Source organism: Sander vitreus, chromosome 2, assembly GCF_031162955.1.
Source record: "Sander vitreus isolate 19-12246 chromosome 2, sanVit1, whole genome shotgun sequence".
NCBI lineage: Eukaryota > Metazoa > Chordata > Actinopteri > Perciformes > Percidae > Sander > Sander vitreus.
Genome location: NC_135856.1, coordinates 17,041,357 through 17,061,420, shown reverse-complemented (window position 1 = coordinate 17,061,420; position 20,064 = coordinate 17,041,357). Strand labels below are relative to the sequence as shown.

Genomic DNA, 20,064 nt, shown 5'->3' with positions numbered 1-20,064 from the left:
GGGTTTGCCAGATAACACAAATCTAACACATCTTATACTATTTTCATGAAATATTTGAAATGTATTAACAAATGTTTTACCCCACCCTGATCACACCTCCAAACTATTTTTACTATTATAGCCTAAACACATTTAAACCACCAATGGAAATTTCAGTGAGAGTTGTGGCGCTTGTGTGTCAACATAAATGATGTCTTTGGAGCATGACGCGACCTGAGTGCTGCAAAGCTATGCAGCCCTGAAGTCATGTGTGTTGGTAAAAGTGGTTCTGGGTTCCTTCAGACATCATTTCAACGTTGTTTTTGCAGTGATCTGCTCACCTTCTGCATAAATCCACAGTAACACTTACTACAAAGTTCTGGCACTCCAGAAAGTCTTATAGACAGGTGCATTCGATCATTAACTCTGACGAGAAAGAACACTGCATTTTTGGTTCTTTTATACACAGTGAAAACCTCACCTCGAGTATACGGCATGGTAGTGGGCTTTTTATAAATAAACAAAGAGAGACAATGAGTAACATTTTAACCTGTTCAAACAACTGTCAAGATGTCCTGGCGCAAATCTCCTATTAGGTTAACCCTTACTGGACAGCCTCAAGTTCAGATTGTGTGTAAAATGAACCTGCTAAAGCTCAACAAACCCTCCAAAGGGGGAAAAAAACTATAGAGAAAGAAAAAAAATTGAATTCAAATTGAAATGTTCTTCAAAAACTGGCGTACGTTAAGAATTTGCTTGAATATATTCTCTTCAACGAGCACACACAAGTTTGACTGTGTCATTTTTTATTTCTGCAAGAAGGTTTGTGTGTAGGGTCAGCCATAAGTCTATTTTTTATTCCTGGAGCTGGTGGAGGTTTTGGCACCTTGCTTATGGCAGAATTTATGGATGCCAAAGACTAGAACGCTGGATTATTTGCAGCACATTTTTACCTCCAGGCTGCTCCAAATTCATATCACCCACTGCCCATGATGAAAATGACTCCATACTCCCACCAACGGTACAACTGAAAGCCTTAAGAAAAAGCAAGATGAATGGGTATCAGGTTTGGATGTATGCTAATGTTTTATAGTAAAAGCAGTGTTCATTATGTTCGATTGTTACGGTCTAGAATTGGCTTGATGCTAAAATTGGTATACAACTGTTAATCTCTTACATCTTTTAGCTGACAGTCATTGAACAGCCCCCAAATGCACTACAATACAACAGTATATAGATTACATCCATCTTATTGTTTGGAACCTGAATGGCACAGCCTGGTCCGGCACACATGCTTAGTCATCATCGCTTTTTTCAGTCATTTCTTGGGTCAATCTTGTTTTTTTCTTTAACTTTTTTTGGGCGGGGAATGTGTTCATTCATCCTCTCCTGCAACGTCTCGCGCAGAGAGCGAAATGATGCCCCACAGTCCCACAGTGCAAGCTTCCTGTTATGCAACAGAAACAGACTTGCGCGATGGCCTTATATACACTCTACAGCAGGTACTGTGAACGAATGGTCCTACTTGTCCCAGTGAGTATTGAATGTAAAATTCAGTGGGCTGCCCGAACCTGTTGAGCCCGGTCTGTGCTTATAAAGTACGGTCACAATGAGTTCCATTGAGAAAGCAACACTACAGAGGTCTTGGTTTCCACAGGCCTCAGATTTTCAGAGAGGCTGTTTCAGAGCTTTGAGCTGCAGGAAACGAAAGCAGTCTTCCCTCAATTGTTTGAACTGGATTTATGTGGTATAAACTTAAATCAGAGCATCTGTGACCTGTGCCAGAACATATATGTAGTGAGGTGATTATATACTCAGAGAACAAGACACCATGAAGAAAGTATCATTGCAGTGTCTCTCCAACAGAAAACACTGTGTGACCAACTTTAACTTTAAAGATTGATGTGTGCTCTCATCTTGGCTCATGTTAAAACTCTGGTAGTCTATATCCTTAACATTCCACTTGCGGGAATGCTCCGGTGCCACAGGAAATTTGGCCGGATGCATGTATTTTCCGTTTCCTTCCGCTTTCTTTGAGTTGGAATTTTAAATTCGGTGGATTAATGAGGACTATTGTTAACTACTCCTCAGATCTCTGCAAGGTAAATGGAGACAGCTAGCTAGACTATCTGTCCAATCTGAGTTTTCTTTCGCACGACTATTTTGCAGTGGCTCTGTGCAGAGCTTAGCGCCGCCTATGACGATTCTGATTGGTTTAAAGAAATGCCATTAAACCAGAGCACGTTTTCATCCCATCCCCGAATGCTGTGTGGAGTAGTCAGACCCTCCTTCAGCGCGCTTTGGAGGAGGGTCTGGCAAAGCGAGACTAAAACTCTGGCAACAGTGTTCTGAAGAAACTGTTACTGTCCTGATGTATTTCTGGGAGATGCTCTTGTGAATTGAGTGTGGGGGAGAATAAGAGGAAGAAAAGCAGTGGAGGAGACAGCAGCCACTGATGATAGTCAGCTAGAGACTTTCAAATTATATTAATCACCGTGAAACTGAGATTACAGATTAAAGAACAGAGGCTGATTGCAAGATAATTCAAACTAAAGACTCATTCTAAACTTCCCAAACTGGTTTCAACAGCTGTCTTTGTGGCAGCATGGTTAAAACAAGTTTAAAGGTCCCACGACATGAAAATGTCACTTTGTGAGGTTTTTTAACATTAATATGAGTTCCCCCAGCCTGCCTATGGCCCCCCAGTGGCTAGAAATGGCGATAGGTGTAAACCGAGCCCTGGGTATCCTGCTCTGCCTTTGAGAAAATGAAAGCTCAGATGGGCCGATCTGGAATCTTGCTCCTTATGAGGTCATAAGGAGGAAGGTTACCTCCCCTTTCTCTGCTTTGCCCGCCCAGAGAATTTGGCCCACCCATGAGAAAGAGAGAGACATCAAGTGGCAGTTGGTCAAGGACACACCCCACCCTCCATCTTGCCCCCCTCTCTCCTCCTCAATAGCATTTAAAGCTACAGACACAGAAATGGCACATCCTAAGTAAAGCTCATTGTGGGACTGGCTCTAGTGGCTGTAATTCTGCACCAAGGCTGAATTTCAGGAAAGAGACTTCAGATACAGTATTAGGGGACCACTAAGGCCTATATAAAAGCATCCAAAAAGCAGCATGTCATAGGACCTTTAAGTGGTGTGCATTACAACAGGAAGATGCATACAATAGAAAAAGTTTTAGTTATAACTAGCATCACCTCAAAAAGGAAGACATCTCTGCAGGGCGGCAGGATGTGTAACCAAAACGGATGCTACAGGAAGGAATGAAACTCAGATAGACTGAAGGGCATGTAGGAACACAGAGGGAGGGATTTTGTTGAGAGCTTGTCAATGATAGAAGCTCCTGGTGTTGGCGCTGACTTGTTGAAACATGCATTTTGTGGGTTTACATTTGAATGAATTATTAATTTTTGTTTTAGAGCTTGTTGTATCCTATAAAGCTAAAAGATTGGACACTGAATCGTCTTGTTACTCCTTCTCTGGCATGTTCTCTCACTGTGATGGAGAATGAAGTCTACGTCCTCATCAGGGAAGCGGTTGCCATGTCCACTCCTTTATCATTCGCTCAATTACTTTTTTCAACTACTTACACGCTACATTCATGGGATCCCACCGAGTTGTTATTCTACATTTCTCCCACAGCCATGTATTCAAAAGTATCTAGCATCAATACTAATCCCTTTTCATACTGATCTCACTGAAAGGTTACTTCCTGCTGTTCCACTTTAATCACAATAAAAGGTCTGTAATAGAAAGAAATCAAATGTATTGATAGCACTGGACTTTAAAGTAACCTTGGTTCTCTCCAGCAGCTTGTAATTCTAAGTCTCTGTGTAGTTATCAATATACATGCAAAGAGCAAAACCTACAATCGTTTGGTCTTTTACTGAATAGGGGCTTTCCGACCGGAGGGATTTTTGCAGTTCTTAGAACTAAACGTTCCTAGAACACTTTTTTCGTCGTGTTCCGACTTTGGATTTTTAAGTTCCTCTGGCCGCAGTAGCATACTTTTTTAGCTCCTACTTCAGAGCAGGGTCTTTTCCCTTTTCCCTTTTCCTAGGTGTACTTGATTGGTCGAACTTATAAGTCATGCCCACTGCCAACTCGGAACTTGCAGACAGAGCAACAACCAACAACGGGACATTTTTAACAATTTTCACCATCTTATTCATCATTAAATTCACTTCTGACAACGTTTTAGGCGAGAAATTAACTGTTTAGATTTCGAATATAGGCAGTCTTGCGAAAATTGATGCCAAATTGACAATTTGCTTCAAAGTTTTTAGAGTTGAGAACCTCCATGAAGTGAGGCGACAGCCAGCAAGCGCCTCCCCCGGCCTCTAGCTCGTTGCTCGGCCAGTCTTGCTCAGACACCTCGCTGTAAGCTGGAGGTCTCTCAGACCGCTCTCGTAAATAAGAGGCTTTTATTTCGCCGTTGACGGTTCGTTTGTTTAAATATCACAACACATGTCCATCATAAGATTAACGGGAATCTGTGGTTAACTGTCTTTTTGGAGTTAAACTCCACAAGCGTGTCCTGCGGCTCGCCGGCCGTCACACACACACACACACACACACACACACACACACACACACAAACACACACACACACACGCACGCACACACACACACACACACACACACACACACACAGCAGGCAGAGGCGGGGTCTGTTCCGAGTATAATAAAGCCCCGTCTGTGTTGAGCAAAACATTACGTGAATTACTACGAGAATGGACGGAATGCGGAACTCGGAAAAGTGGACTGATGCGGAGGTGCAGGCACTGCTGGCCATGTACGGCCTCCTCCATGCTGCTTTGTTGTTGTTGTATGTGGCGCTAAGGTCTAGTGACGATGCTATAAAGACCGTTGCCGTGCTTGCGTCACTCCCTTACCCCTCCTACCAGTCCCTATGGCCACTTGGCCAGTGGGAATGCAAACGGAAAAAAAGATTTTGGGGGAGAGTAGTTCTTAGAACTGCTTAGAAGTGTACTTTTCCTCTAAAAAGTACAAGTACTATCCGGTCGGAAAGCACCTAATGTTATCAGCTTGCAGATATTTAAAGCCTCTGAACACCCACACAGGTAATTTCAGTTATTCTGGCTGATTAGACCTCTGCTCAGGTTAAAGGGGGGCCGGAGCTCAGATGGGAATTTATTAGGTCACAAATCTTTTCTAATGAAAAGAATGATACAGCTGTAATTTGTCCTGCAACAGGTGCAACAAAGCTAACATAACATTCAGGAACATGTCAATCAATCAGTCTAAACACACTCACACAGTCCTGGGAAGAGGTCAAATTAGACTAACCAGATTAAATGTGTGGGTGTTTAGGGCCTTTAACAGATCTTTTCACGGATCTTTTCTTGGATTTTCTTTTGCTGCCTGCCTGATTTTGGATTTAGCTTTTTGTTATTAAAGCTTGCTTTTTGTTCTATCAACCTGCCTACTGGTCTCCTGCATTTGGATCCCCCTTTTGAACTTGCAAACTGTGACATATACTTAACGAATGCCTTGAATTGATATTTGTTCATGCACACTTGTTACATGTCTTCTGAGCCATCGTAATGGCGTTTAACAGACAGCGAATAACATCCATGGGATGGGATTCCTATTCTCTCACTGTTTTAAATAGCAATCTCACAAATATGTCACCGGAAAGTTCTCCTGAGTTAGCAACCAGCTGGTGAACATAGTGAAGCATTTAGCAGCTAAAGAGCCAAATGATACCCTCAGAGTTGATGGAGACCAAAATCGAGCTAAAAAGAGGGTGAATATTGAACTTACATTCGTCAGATGTGCAGAAACACAACCCTAATGAAAGCTAAAGTTGATCTGTGTCTGTCTGATGTGTAAATAGCTAACTATTTAACATTTTCACCCTAACAGCTTTAAATAATGGCCAAAAAATGCATTAATGCTGTGGTCTTGTGACCTGCAATTTGCATTCCACCTCTTTTTTCAGGTATACATTATTATCAGTTTTGATTAAGTACATTTTAAGGCATCACATACAACACTAGCACCAGGATGTTTATGCTAACATACAATGTGCTGTAATGAAATGTATTATGATTAATAAATAGTCGAGAAAAGAGCCTATGTATTGCAAATATACATAAAACATACTGTTTAAAGTTTTTTACACTGAATAATCATTGTGAAATCTTTGTTTAAAATCAAACATGACAATAATATACCGTCTTGCTTCATTCTACAGTGTGGCTCTCTGTCTGCCTGCTTACATTCAGACCATAGCTTCATTTCAGCAGAAATTGTCTAAAACCTACATACAAACAAAGGGTCATATGCACTAATAGAAAGTGAATGAAAAAAAGGTATGAGTTTGTGTGTATGTGTGAGAGAAGGAAGAATTTTTAAGAGACAAGAGGATCAGACAATAAGTGAAGAGAGATTAGAAAACAAAGCCACAATTTAGAGGAAGATTGGATGGGCCTACATTCAGCGATCCTGAAATAAAGAAAACCAACAGATTGCCTCTGCTTCAAAAGTAATAGGCTGCCTATATAATGGAGGAGAGGATGGTAACTTGAGAGTATTTTTGAGGTTCAATGTAGTGCAGATGGGGACTGTCAGTGTGCCAGCATGTAGCCCGCACAGCTGAACTACACTGTCCATACTGAGGGTTTGGCATTCAGTCTGTGGATATTACTTTTTAAACAGTGCATGGTCAAACTTTTGTCTGGCAAAGAAATGCCAGAGCAGCCTCTAGTTACCAACTAAATAAATGTAATGCTGTGGAAGTTTTCTCTATATACTTCTGGCAGTGTGGGAACATATTGTCATCAGTGCTTCTCTCCCTCATCTAAACTCATTTAATTGAAATGGTGTGTCAGTTATATTAAACTGGAATTAAATCAACAAACAACTAGAATCAAGAGTGCAGCAACCCTCAAGTCTCTCACTCCAAACCAGCTTTTTAGAAAATACTTACAAACTCAAAATGGGTCATGATCCTGGTTTGAATTCCCTGATAAATTACAGAAAACATATTAGTCACCATGATTGTGAACTAAAACACTGAAAAGTCAATGTTGACAGATCCTGGTTGACACGAGGATACTTAACTCTTGAGTAAGAGTAAGATCATTTAAAGCAGATGCTTCTGTTTGATAAGGGAAATAGGTGCTGTGATAGTATTGAAGTAGCCAGTGAAATATGTTTTCCTAACATCTAAATGCACAAGGCTGGTATGAGAGCCAATGGGTTCAACAATAACTTTCAAACTATAATTTCTAAAAGTCTTAGTGGAAGCTAAAGTTTTATTCTCTACTGGAAATCAACTGGAACAATGTAAAAAAATCACTTGGCAGCCAATTACGATTGAAATAGATGTTGACTGTGTTCTGGAGGCAATCGCTATGCTTTTTTTTATGGCGCATTTATTTTACCCTCGGAAAGTCAGAGTGGTAAAGAGAGATCTCAACTTGTTAGAGGAGATGGTGTGATTAAGATACAGGCAGACGTTTGTGTGTAAACATCTGAAGAAAGAGAAAGGGATGAGAAGACATGATGGAGAACAGAAAATAGGGCGGGAGAGAGTTGGAGTTGATGAAAAAGGGCAGATGAAGAATGACTGATACAAACCTTCTCAGAGAGCAGTCAGAGAGTGTCTCCTTCATTGAGAAAGTAGCGCACGTGTCTGTGCACAAACGTGTGTGTGTGTGTGTGTGTGTGTGTGTGTGTGTGTGTGTGTGTGTGTGTGTGTGTAGAAGCTGTTAGTGAGAGTCTTTCATCAAGAGGATAGAAAATCAGTTTTTTCCAACTCTGACAACTATATTATTATATAGATAAGTTGAAAGGATGAGGGGGGACACAGAGAAAGAAGAACACATTAACGTGGAGAGTGATAGGAGAAACTCTGGAGGCTGAGCATGACTTAACTGGCTTTCTTTTATTTTCTACCTTTTTGTGACATGATGACGGTTGATTATAGGATGTTGTCTTTGCTTTCGTGAGCGTGACTCCAAACAAGCGTGTGCGTGTGAGTGTGTGTGTGTGTGTGTGTGTGTGTGATGAAGCGTGCAGTCTTGCTAGACAAAAGATGACAACGAGGATCAAAAGCCGAAAAACGTGAAGAAAGAAAAGGATGAAAAGGTGATGGTAGCATATAAGGAAGGGGACTTCAGGATAAATAGTCAGAGTTGAAAACCTAATTTTCCAAGACTGTGTAGTGAGACAATAAGCTCTGACTGTACAGACGGGAACTGTAAACTGGTGTTTTTTTAATAAATGTAACCTGGAAGCTCATTCAACCATCACTTTCAATTCACAGCCCCGTCTATAAGAAAGACACAAGTGGCTTAAAAAAAATCTAATCCTAGACATATTCAAGTTTTCCACACATATAGGGATGTAAACACCATGTACTGAGTTAATACTCACAGCAATCAGAATAGGAACAAGTGATGTAGCATTAAATGCCGGTTTGACGTCACAACATATAATTTACGCTAGTGTCTCCATGCATTTTTTTACAGATGTGTTTGGAATGTATTATAATTAACAGCTTGGGGATATTGTGAGAAAACACTAAATTTAGATACGCATTTACATCATGAACTGCTACATGGTGAATCATGTATCTGGTACAGCGTTAGATTCCTAATCTATGTGTTTCTGTGTGTGTCATTTACACGTATGCATGTACCTTCTAAAACGATGTAATTCTGACTGAAAGCAGCTCTTCAGTGTGAAAAGAAACACAAAAATCTTCATTAGGATTACGCCATGTCTGCATAAAGTATCACATGACATTTGTTGACATTGCAAGCCCAGTGCTCTCTCACTCACAGACACACACACAGCCTTGTCACACACTGGTGATGGTAACCATGACAATTTAGCTGCTTCAGCTTCAACATCACCCACACTCTCTCCATCCATCTCCTTTTCTCTCTCTCACCCTGCTTTTATTCTGTTATTTTTTTCATGGCCCGGCAGCTTTCCCAGGTCTTTGTGGAAGAGAAACTAGGCTACCAGAAACATTATTGACAGTTTATTTCTTCCTTGTTTGAAACATAAATTGTCCTTTCTCGCCTGCTTAATGCTCTCTCCTTGTACTCAGTGAGGTTTGAGGTATGACCCCGTTAGTCTTTTCCCCCTATTCCTTTCTTGTCTCTTTGCATTTTTCTCTTTTCCCTCGGGTCTCTCCTTCTCTATCTTTATCCTGCTTACTCCCCTTCTCTCTCTCCACCTCCCCATATTCTCCTTTTCTTTCTATAGGTTATGTTTATTTCGATTTGCCTCCCCTTAAGAAGAAACTGAGGGATCCTGGATTCATGTGGGAAAAGACCTTGAAGCTAATCTACCATAGTGTGAGTTTGAGTGTATTGCTGGATTAGGGTTCTCATCTATGGGTTAGAGCATGTCTTACAGCCTATTGCAGTGTCAGTGACTAGCTGGTCAGGCGTATCAACATGGGGCTACATGGCCTGCTGTCTTCATCTCTCAATCCTCTATCCAGTGTGATTGGCAGTGACAGGATAAAGCCGTGATTATCCCTCTTATCCCTGCCCTTTTTCACTGCTCCGTCTCATGAGCATGACTACTGACACACTGATCGGCCTGGCTTTCTTTCTGTCTCTGACTTTCTCTCTCTCTTACACATACAAACACACACAGAGGAAGAGATATACATGGATGGACGGGCAGGCAGATGGTCATTGTCGATGGCGAAACAGATTATACCAGGATTTTGTAAATTTTGTAAAACCTATCTTAATAACATCTCTATAGTCAACAAGAGAAACTTAAAATCTGATACAGTTAGTTCCATTATTTTTGGACAGCGCTGGCTCGTCCACGTAGCATTCCAGGATGGGAGAAAAACGTGCTCTGGTTAATTGGCATGTCTTTAAACCAAGCACAATCATCTTGGCAACGCTAGGCGCCGTACGGAGCAACGGGGCCCCTGCAAAATAGCCTTGGGACAACAGAAAAACTCAGATTGGACAGATAGTCGAGCTAGCTGTCTGGATTTACCCTGCAGCGATCTGAGGAGCAGTTAACCATTGTCCTCATAAATTGACCGGAATTTAAAATGTCAACACTAAGAAAGCGGAAGGTGACAGACATCCGGCCGAAATGAAAGACATCCAGCGGACTTTCCGCCGGCACCTAAACAATCCCGAAAGTTAAACGTTGTGGATATAAGCTGCATCTCATGCCCCTTATTTGGTCCTTGACTCCTCGGTCCTCGGCTGAACCAGAAATAGTTTTGTCCCTCCTTGGTGAAGGCCACCTCAAAGCTCTTACTTCTGCCCCGAGGACCGAGGAGCGAGCATCAAGGAGCTATAGCCAGGGATACACGAGAGCAGCCTTCCTGGAAGCCATGCAGCTGAAGGAGTTGCTAACTTCGCCCATACAGCTGACAAATTCATGTGATGCTTCAGAAGAAAAGGACGTCTCATTCCCCTAAAACACATTTGCTCGTTGCCTCTCTCCTCCAATGATTTCCTGGGAGGCAAGTGGAGGAGTCTCGGATGCAATTTAAGGGCTATGGGACATACCTATTGACTACTGCCTGGGAAACGTCAGAACAACAACTCGGAAAGCTGGTGAAACTTTTGGTACACGACTTGTCGAGTTGACGTAATATTAAATGTTGGGTTGATGGTAAAAAACATTTTATTAATACACACATTGCATTTCATTTTCTACTCACGTTATTGGCAATATGGTATTAGGTTGTAACCGTCCTAGTCAGGTAAAGCAATATTTTAGTGGTTTTAGGGAATGTACTGATGAAGCATCAAGTCATGGAAGCTCTGAGCAATACAATACAACACACCTTCTGTGTGTTTCCACCTTACGATTTAGGAACACACTGAAGTCCGAAGAACGACTTGCCAACTTACGAGATGGGACCAGGGGTACTTAAATTCACCGATACACCAGCCACTTTCCCTCCGCTCCCTGCACATTGTCTTTTGTGCTTTTGCGGACAGCCATTCTCTCCTCTGTCTGTCTGTCAGGCTGTAAAATTCAACGCATGCTTGTTATGACATCCAAATAAAAATCCCATTTGGTCTTACAGATATATCAAGTGAAAAGAGGACGATTCAGCTACTTTGCTAAAACTCAGATACAGTAGGTGTATTTCATTAAAAAAAAAGTTGGGCCAAAAGACAATGTTATTCCAGGGGTCCCCGAAATATGTATCACAAATAAAGCTAAAACAGCCATGAATTGTGATGGGTGGCAAAGCATGATGGCACGTGCTGCACTTCGCCAAGCCATGTCAACTCAATACATAAGATATTGTCTGTTTTTTGATTCTTCATACATACACATGTAAACAGTGCCACAGAGTACAAGTAATGTGCTGAAACCCAGTGTCTTTAATGGTATCTACACTGATTGTGTTTTCACAGCTCATTTAACATCAGCACCAAAATCACTCAATCCAGAAGAGTTTTAGTGTCACACCCAAATCTTTTCTTCCGCTCGATGGTACTTCCCAATCCTCCTCTGTCTGTCATATTTGACTCCATTATTCATGAAGGATTGTCCCAAGGCTTAACGGTATGCAAACTTCTGGACAATTTGCATATGGGCATTGGACTGATTGGACTGTGTGTAAGGAGTCTGTGCTAGTGTGTGTGTGTGTGTGTGTGTGTGTGTGTGTGTGTGTGAAAACACTTCCCTAGCTTGTGTGGTAAAATACAAGACCGATGACAATTGCAAGCAACTGTAAAAATTTCAGAAGAAGAAAAAAATGATGGCACAAATGAACTCCTGATTGAGTTCTCCTGATTCAAGATCTATGAGTGCATACGTGGGAGTGTGTCATTGTCCGTCTGTGTGCATTGGTGTGTTTGTGTGTGAGCCGATTTCTTTTGGGTTGCTTGTCAAAGATGACAACTCTGATTACAATAACAATAGAAGGTAAATATAGAATAGAGAAAGGCGAAAAATGAGAACAGGAAAAGCCCAGAATTTCTGAAGAACATAATTTGTTAAACATTAGCATAACAATGTAGCAGTCAGGGAACTATGCTGTCGTAGGGCTCACCTACAGCCTCCCACCACCAATCACATGTGTCTACCTCAAATACCTAAGCAGGGAGAAGACAAGGAAAACAATTTCTACATCCAAGTGTTTATGACAGAGAGAGAACAAAAGTGTAGCCGACTACAGTTAGATCTAACATTTCCATCTTATTTCTGAGATTCAATCAAGAAGATTGGATTTGGTGATTTTGCTGCATATTATCATAGCTGGAAGACTAGCCAAATTACTTCATGTCTCCATGTTTATCTGTGTGGGGGAGAAGATAAACCACCAAACAACAAAATCAACATTTCTAAAAACAGAGCCCTGCTTCCTTTCCCTCTAGCTCACCCTGACCTTTGGCCTCTGGAAGCAAAGAGAATCACCTTCCTTAGCATCCTGCATTTACTAAATTCTGCATCTGCTTTACTTCTGCCAGACTTCCTCTTCAACTCTGACCATTGTCCCCCTTCATCTCTTCCCACTGATGTTGGACTACATACAGACTATTAAAACTTCCACACAAAATGTGCCTTTGATCACATCCAGCATCCGTTTTCGAAGATATGACGGCAACAACAGCACAATGCAGTTATGTGTATCAAGAGCTCTCATTTAATAAACTCTGGCATGGCGTGGATGATATGGTTTGCCTCAATCCCCATCTTGCTGTCACATGGAGCTGCATTATGCGCGAAGGTTTCTTCTCAAGGTTTACCAGACAGCAGAAAACAAAACTTGGAGCAGCGAGTTGCCTCTGACTGGTATCAGGCGGACTCTCTTGTTCCCTCTTTCCTTTCCTTCACTCCTCCTTTAGCTGTCTTCTTTTTTAGGTTTAGCTTTCTTTTGTTTCCTCTCTGGTACCTCTGTTTCTTGTGTTCCTCATTCTCCCCCTTCCTCCCATTGTGTGCTGCATTTTGAACTCAGTCTGTCTCTCCTCTCAGAGAACACCCTCCCTTTGCCTCCCTGAACAGTTTGAAAGGCTTCTTTTTTTTTAGCAGCATTAGCTCACCGAGGCAAACGTATTTAGCATTATGCTCCTGACCCACATAAAAAAGGTGGTGAAATAAACCTCTTCAAAACTTCATTCATTCACCGCCTCGTATCTTCTTGCTTGAGCTTACAAGTGTGTGGCGCAGTGTCAGTCTCCACATGCTACAAAGGCTCACATTGTGCCACATGCATCTTAAGCCTACAATTACCATTTGATCCTGTGATTGGTCACAGCTTACATGTAACTGTATCAACTGATGGGTGGGTTTGTAGTGTACAATCAGGACACGCATAAAGTCTCCATTACATAATACACACCCTCACATATACACACACACACACACACACACACACACACACACACACACACACACACACACACACACACACTAATAATTAGCAATTTTAACAAATGTAGCGTGCTCTTTCAGCTGTCTGTTGCATGTATTGTATATAGGCTATGCACTGTACATGTGTGTATGTGTCTGTGCGATATAGATCGCTTGTAACCACTCTGACTAGTATTCAGATCCTAGCACTAGTCAGACATACACATCAACTCCCACCTGCGCACACAAAAATGTTTAGTGGCAGTGGAGGAGAGTGCGCCGTCATCCACCCACACACTTACCTTCACTGATCCACTGAAATTTACAGCACATTTGCCAAGTACCACACAAGTGCTTCTATTTCACTCACCCTCTCACTTCCTCTCTCTTTGTCTCTCTCTGCCTCACACACACAGTATTCTGCTCTAATGCTAATCCAGTAACTACATCAATATTCAAATTGTGTCGACTCTGGCAGGTGTTGCTCAAATCCTACAGGTTCAGTTTGACATGAAAGCCCCGAGAGATCACAGCTGCTTTTCAACATTGTCAGTTTCAAGACTTTTGATCAGGCTTAAGAGACGTCGTTGATTTTGTTTTAACCTGCTGCTGCATTATAAAGCCCAAACCCAATTATGGTACAACTCACATTTTCACCTTTTAATGGCCTATGAGTGTCATAAGCTGTTGCAAAATCTAACTCATGTTTTTTTATACCTTGGCTGTAATTAGTAAGTTTATGATGTGGGCTGTCTTTATTGTCCAATGAAGGAGTTGCTTTTCTTTAACTGTTACTACTACTACACTTGGCTTGAGTGGAAATTTACTTCAAAAGCCACGTTTGCCGTTTGAAAAGAAATGTGAAAGTGGAGCTCAAAAATAATAATCATAGAGAGAAATTGCAGTGGCAGTCACAGCAAAATCCCCAAGCTGACTGGATATTTCGAAGTTCCAGCATTATAGTAGGGTTGTGAAAAGTGAAAAGTGAAAAGATTCCGGCAAAATTACCACCTGCTTCCACAGTTTATCTAGCAGGCTTAGGTAGTTAGCTAGTTCCGCATAGCCAGACCTATCTCCACACTTCGTTTTAGGCCTAGTAGTAGTAGAAGTAGTGGTAGTAGTTAGCTAATTAAGTGGTTCCCAAACTTTTTCACGTGAAGGACCCCTAAACTGACACAAATTAGAACACGGACCCCCATTTGATAAGAGTTTTGCTTTTAGATGTTTTATTTCAGATAGTGTATGAAACCAATCACCAATTGGGTTACTTATGGATGGAATTATAATGAAAACTTTATTATTTATAAAAAAATTATTCCCTTTTTAGCTGGGACCCCCTGAAACAACCTCAAGGACCCCTGGGGGCCCCCCTACCATACTACTGAGCTAACTAACATTAGTATAGTTATGAATTCAGGGATTTAATCTATTCAAGGACTTTGCCACATAAAGCCAGGACTTTAATATATGCCGTTATAACTGGTTGATTCGTGCAATATTAAACAGTCTTACAATTCAACTGCAGTCATGAGTGATTGTTGATGCAATATTGCATGCAACCCAATCTGTCAGTACTGTATATGGAAGACTGCAGTTGTTTACTTTTTAAAAATGTATTCCTCACTGTAAACACTAAAAACACACACACTAGCCTTGCAATGCCAGACATTCATCCCTAGCACTGCGGAGGAGGGCTGGCTGGTCCACACAGCATTCCGGGATGGGAGAAAAACGTGCTCTGGTTTATTGGCATTTCTTTAAACCAATCACAATCGTCATGGGCGGGACTAAGCGCCGGAGAGAGCCACGGTGCCGCTATGAAATAGCCTCGGGAAGGAACTTGTTTTGGTGGAATATGTGTACGTTCAAAAGTTGTTTTAGTCGTGCAACAGAAAACTCAGATTGGACAGATAGTCTAGCTAGCTGCCTCAATTTAGCCTGCAGAGATCTAAGGAGCAGTCAACCATAGTCCTCATAAATCACAAAGAAAACAGAAGGTAACGGACATCTGGGTGAAAAGAGCGCGATCCAGCAGAATTTCCGGAAGCAACGGAGCAATCCTGGAAGTGGAACGTCGTGGATATAGACTACACACACACACTACTGTCTAGCATAGCATTGATTCTATGCTGGGCTTTTAAGGGATAAATGATGTGTGAATTTGCAAAAAAGATGTCAGGACATCCAGAGTCGTGTCTATGATATCGTCTCACCTCACTTTGTGTGCAAGCAGCCAAATGCAGCCTTCAATAAGTTACTATCTTTTATAAAGTCATGAATGTACAGTACACGTCAAAGCAGCATATAGTAGATTTTGAGAAATGAAAAATCACAGAATGATTTACGTTTATGTCACTTTGGGGTCAACAGCTTTCATTTGAACAGACTTTAATGGCTTGGAATCAAAGCTCTACCTCTACAGTGTGCTCTAATATGTACTGTATGTATGGCAAACTTGAAAGCGGGGGTAGCATTATAAGTGGTAGGTGTGGGCAGGGCAGTGGCTACCACAGTCTCTAAGTGGAGTGGACCACCCTCAAAGTATTCTCAACAAAGATTTAACAGCTTCACTTAAAGGCAGTGCAAATTTATGCAAAGATGTTTCTAGAGGCACTCCACTGATTTTTCTCATCATGAAGGTTACTACTCAGCCTGTCAAAATGGTTCACTGTATAATATCTTCAGTGGCTCTGAAGGGAGCTGGGTTATCGCTGATTAAGCTAGGAGAACTACAGATTTAGGCAAACAAACAGCTTGTACTACAAACAGGGGGTGTGGACTTGTTTATCATGCAGGGAGGGTCTAACGAGAGACATTTTTGAGTTGCATTATGGAAAGTGCAGGATCCAGCATTTATTGGACTTGACCCACACTAAGGAATAAAGGTCAGGATAACTCAGTCTCTGCTGCAATGAGCTGACTACTGTTTTTATGACCTGTCTGCCACCGTATGGAAGTACACACTAAATGGGTGGATATTGTTTTAAATGTTTCAGCTTGAGCAGGAAACTGCGGTTTCCCGAGTTGTATGCCTCCCCCATCATTATACAAAGAGACAGCAGCAAAAAGAGAGCGGGTCTAGAGGAAGAAGAAGAGCAGTTTCTGGTAACTTTAAAAATCAGTTGGAGCTGTCGCACAAACAGACACAAAGTCGGTATAAGCCAGTCGAGGAACTTGTCCATTTTCTGTTAGTGGCTAAAAGTCTGAGTCAAAATTGAGAGAAAAGAGAGATGAATATCTGCTTCTTCTTTTTTTATTGTATCTGAACAGAGGCTCGTGGGATGGAGCGTTATCTTGGAGCGAGAGAGAACACAGATGCTCTGACTTTCAAAAAAGCCGCTTCACACTCCAGGCAAAATCACGCTACTCCGCTCCCACTCTGCACAGCTCGCAATCCCTGGTGCCTGCAGCCCCCATCCAGTCCAGTGAATGTTCAGCTCCAAACAAACACACACACACACACACACACAGACACACACAAACACATACAAAGTGCACCTGTGTACCTCACTGTCATATGTGCTCATTTGTGTATACAATCCAAATGTAAACCATATGATAGTGCTACAATCAAATTTCAAAATACAGGACTGGAATCTCCTATCACCCCCAAATTGACAAACAAGTATAATACCCTAGAAAACATCTACAAATATGTTATAATTGTCGTAGATACAGGAAAAAAACAGGCCTATTTTGTCAATAGTGATAAAATTAGAAAATATGAAAATGGGGTGACATAAGAGGAGATTGGGGTCTCATCTATACAGAAGCAAATGACCCAGGGCTGCCTGTATCTTTTTGTGTGATTATGTGCATCTGCTTGTGTTTTAACTTGTACTTGTATGTGTGTGTTTGTGTGTGTATGTGTGCTGCCCAGATTTGTGGCTCAGATGCAGCCATGTCGTAATGCTCTAATTGTTAGGACATCAAAGAGACAAGCCCTGGGGGACCAGACAGAGTCTTGTCTCTTTGAGTCATGGAGTCATGGAGACAGAGTTTTGATGAGAATGTGAAGCTATGTTTCATTATTAATAATATTAATATTCCACTCTACTGACAAGAAAGTATGGCCACTGTAAAGGAATTTAGTATAGACTCATAATAATTGTGCCTTATTCATAATATTCATGTTTAACTGATTTGGTGAAAATAAATGACTTACTGTCCATCAATGAATGGCAAAAATGTAGCTGTTGAATATTTATTTTTGATTCTTTACATGTTGCCAAGAACTCATGACCTACAAATTGCAATTCTGAATAGATGTTTAATTATTAAAGGTGCTTCAATATGCATTTCAAAGCCTTGGATGAAGATGGTTCGGCAAAAAATAACAAAAACTGCACCTCTTCTTGTGCACGCATAGAGCTAATGTTTTATTCTGTTTTAGTACCGTGGAATTTTGAAAAAAGGACAGACTCTCTGTACACTGTAGCTATCTCTGACTGCTCTATGGAGGACAAATATAGTGCACGTTGCCATGGTTATGACAGAGAACGCATCCACACAAACGGAGCAGTGAGACCACGAGGATACACACCTACACAGCTCTCCCCTCTTTCAATCCACAAACACCACGTGTAAATGAGGCGGAACTACCGTATATATATGTGTATGCATGTAGGGGATTGTCATGTCTGCCGTGTGTTTGCATGATGAGCACCTGTGGAAGTACATTTTTTTTAACAAGTTGAACACAGACTCACCGTCACAGTGGGGATGGCAGTGACTAGGGAGTAGACAAGTACAGGTGGCGCCTTGCTGTTGTCCTCTGGTCCTGGGTACGGCTTGGAGTAGGCTTTGTCGAAACAGAAGAAGCCCTGGATGTGCACGGGGAACGTGTCTGTGTACTCAAAGTAGTACGCCAACAGAACGGTCCCTGCCATGATGACCAGCTGGAAATAAAACATATTGGTTCCAGCTTTAGGATTGGACCCACAGAAGAGAGTGTAGGAGTTGGAAAAGAAAAGACAGCCGTAAAAAGAGAGAAGTGAAAAATATTGTCATGGATTTAAAAAAAAAATACAAAATTTCCTTCACAGAGCAAAATGATGGATGCTTCCGTAATGTGTAAAATGAATCAAGTGTGCGTGGAGAGATAGTGAGGGATGAGGATGAGAGGGAGAGGGAGGGAGGGAGGTAGGGATAGAGACAGAGGGAGACAAATAAGGAGAAAGACAGATGGAGAGGGGGAAAGAGAGAGCACTGACAGAGATACAGAGCGAGATCCCTTCAGCGGTGTCAGTATGCAGAGTGGGAGGGTAAAGAAATAAATGGAGACTGATCAAAGAAAATAACGCCGTATGGTGAGAAAGAAGAACTGAACAAGGATGGGAGAGAGTTGGGGGACGGGGGGGTGTGAGACACAAATGGGGTTAAAAAGAGTAGAGGGGTGGAGAAGTCAAGAAGGGAAAAAGAAAAAAACAACCCTGGGAAAAGCAGAAGACAAGATGAATAATATATACTGTATGTGTGTGTGTGACTATCTGCATAACTTACATTTAAAATACCAGCTGTATGCAACGCACAAGCCATGAAGAATAAAAATATGACCTTCATAACTATTTAAAAGAGTATTTGATGATAAATATGTATTAGCAATGCATAACAGATTGAACTGATCGACTGTAGGACATGACAAACGTAGAAAACATCTAAAACAAAACATGCTATGCTGCACAGATGAGACAGATGCACAAGTACTAATTATTCATTTATACTCCAGTAAACAGCATTCTAACTCCTTTGCCTAGTTCCCTACAGGAAAAAAAACACAGATTTACAACAGCACAGTTAGCTTCTCTGACAGAGAACTGAGGGGTTTGTGCAGTATTTGTTTGCCTTTAAGGGGAATACGCCTGAAACCAAAACTACAAGTTAAAAAGGGTTAGTGAATGTGAGTTTAAATATAGCGAGCTGCTGATTAGTAATCATAATCTGCAGCCTGAATGTTTGCGAGATTTATCAGCACCAAAACATGAGGAGCCTCTTCTGGCAAGCTGAGCTGGTATGAGGCACATGAGGCAGGAGAGAAACAGCAGTGTGGCGGCTGTTGGCTACAAATTGTTCTGTTACCTTAAAGGAGTTACAATATAAAGGTTAATAATACAATACCATTGTACATTACCAGATAAATAATACTTATAATTACATGTAACTAAACAAAAAAGACCTCAAGCAAGGAGGTGGGCTGAATAAATCTTTTTCACAGCAGCAGACATTTTGACTTTTATTACAGGTATAACTAATCCATCCATCCATCCATCCATCTTCGTCCGCTTATCCGGGGTCGGGTCGCGGGGTCAGCAGCTCCAGCAGGGGACCCCAAACTTCCCTTTCCCGAGCCTCATTAGCCAGCTCCGACTGGGGGATCCCGAGGCGTTCCTAGGCCAGGTTGGAGATATAATCCCTCCACCTAGTCCTGGGTCTTCCCCGAGGCCTCCTCCCAGCTGGACGTGCCTGGAACACCTCCCTAGGGAGGCGGCCATGGGGCATCCTTACCAGATGCCCGAACCACCTCAACTGGCTCCTTTTGACGCAAAGGAGCAGCGGCACTACTCCGAGCTCCTCACGGATAACTGAGCTTCTCACCCTAATCTCTAAGGGAGACGCCAGCTACCCTCCTGAGAAAACCCATTTCGGCCGCTTGTACCCTGGTGTGTGTGTGGTGGTGTAACTAATGACATTATTAATTGGTGCACTGCGATAATTGCTGTAAAGGAGACATCATTTCTGT

The 20,064-nt window shown here is 41.8% G+C and overlaps 1 protein-coding gene across 2 annotated transcripts in view; it reads right to left on the bottom strand.

Annotated features, from left to right (window-relative positions):
* The window catches only part of plppr2b (phospholipid phosphatase related 2b), a 57,278-nt gene that overhangs the window by 9,420 nt on the left and 27,794 nt on the right, over positions 1-20,064 (bottom strand). For both annotated transcript variants that reach the window (XM_078280907.1, XM_078280915.1), the window contains exon 3: positions 18,035-18,223. In XM_078280907.1, coding sequence (XP_078137033.1) covers positions 18,035-18,223 — 189 coding nt within the window. The remainder of the gene's footprint in view (positions 1-18,034; positions 18,224-20,064) is intronic.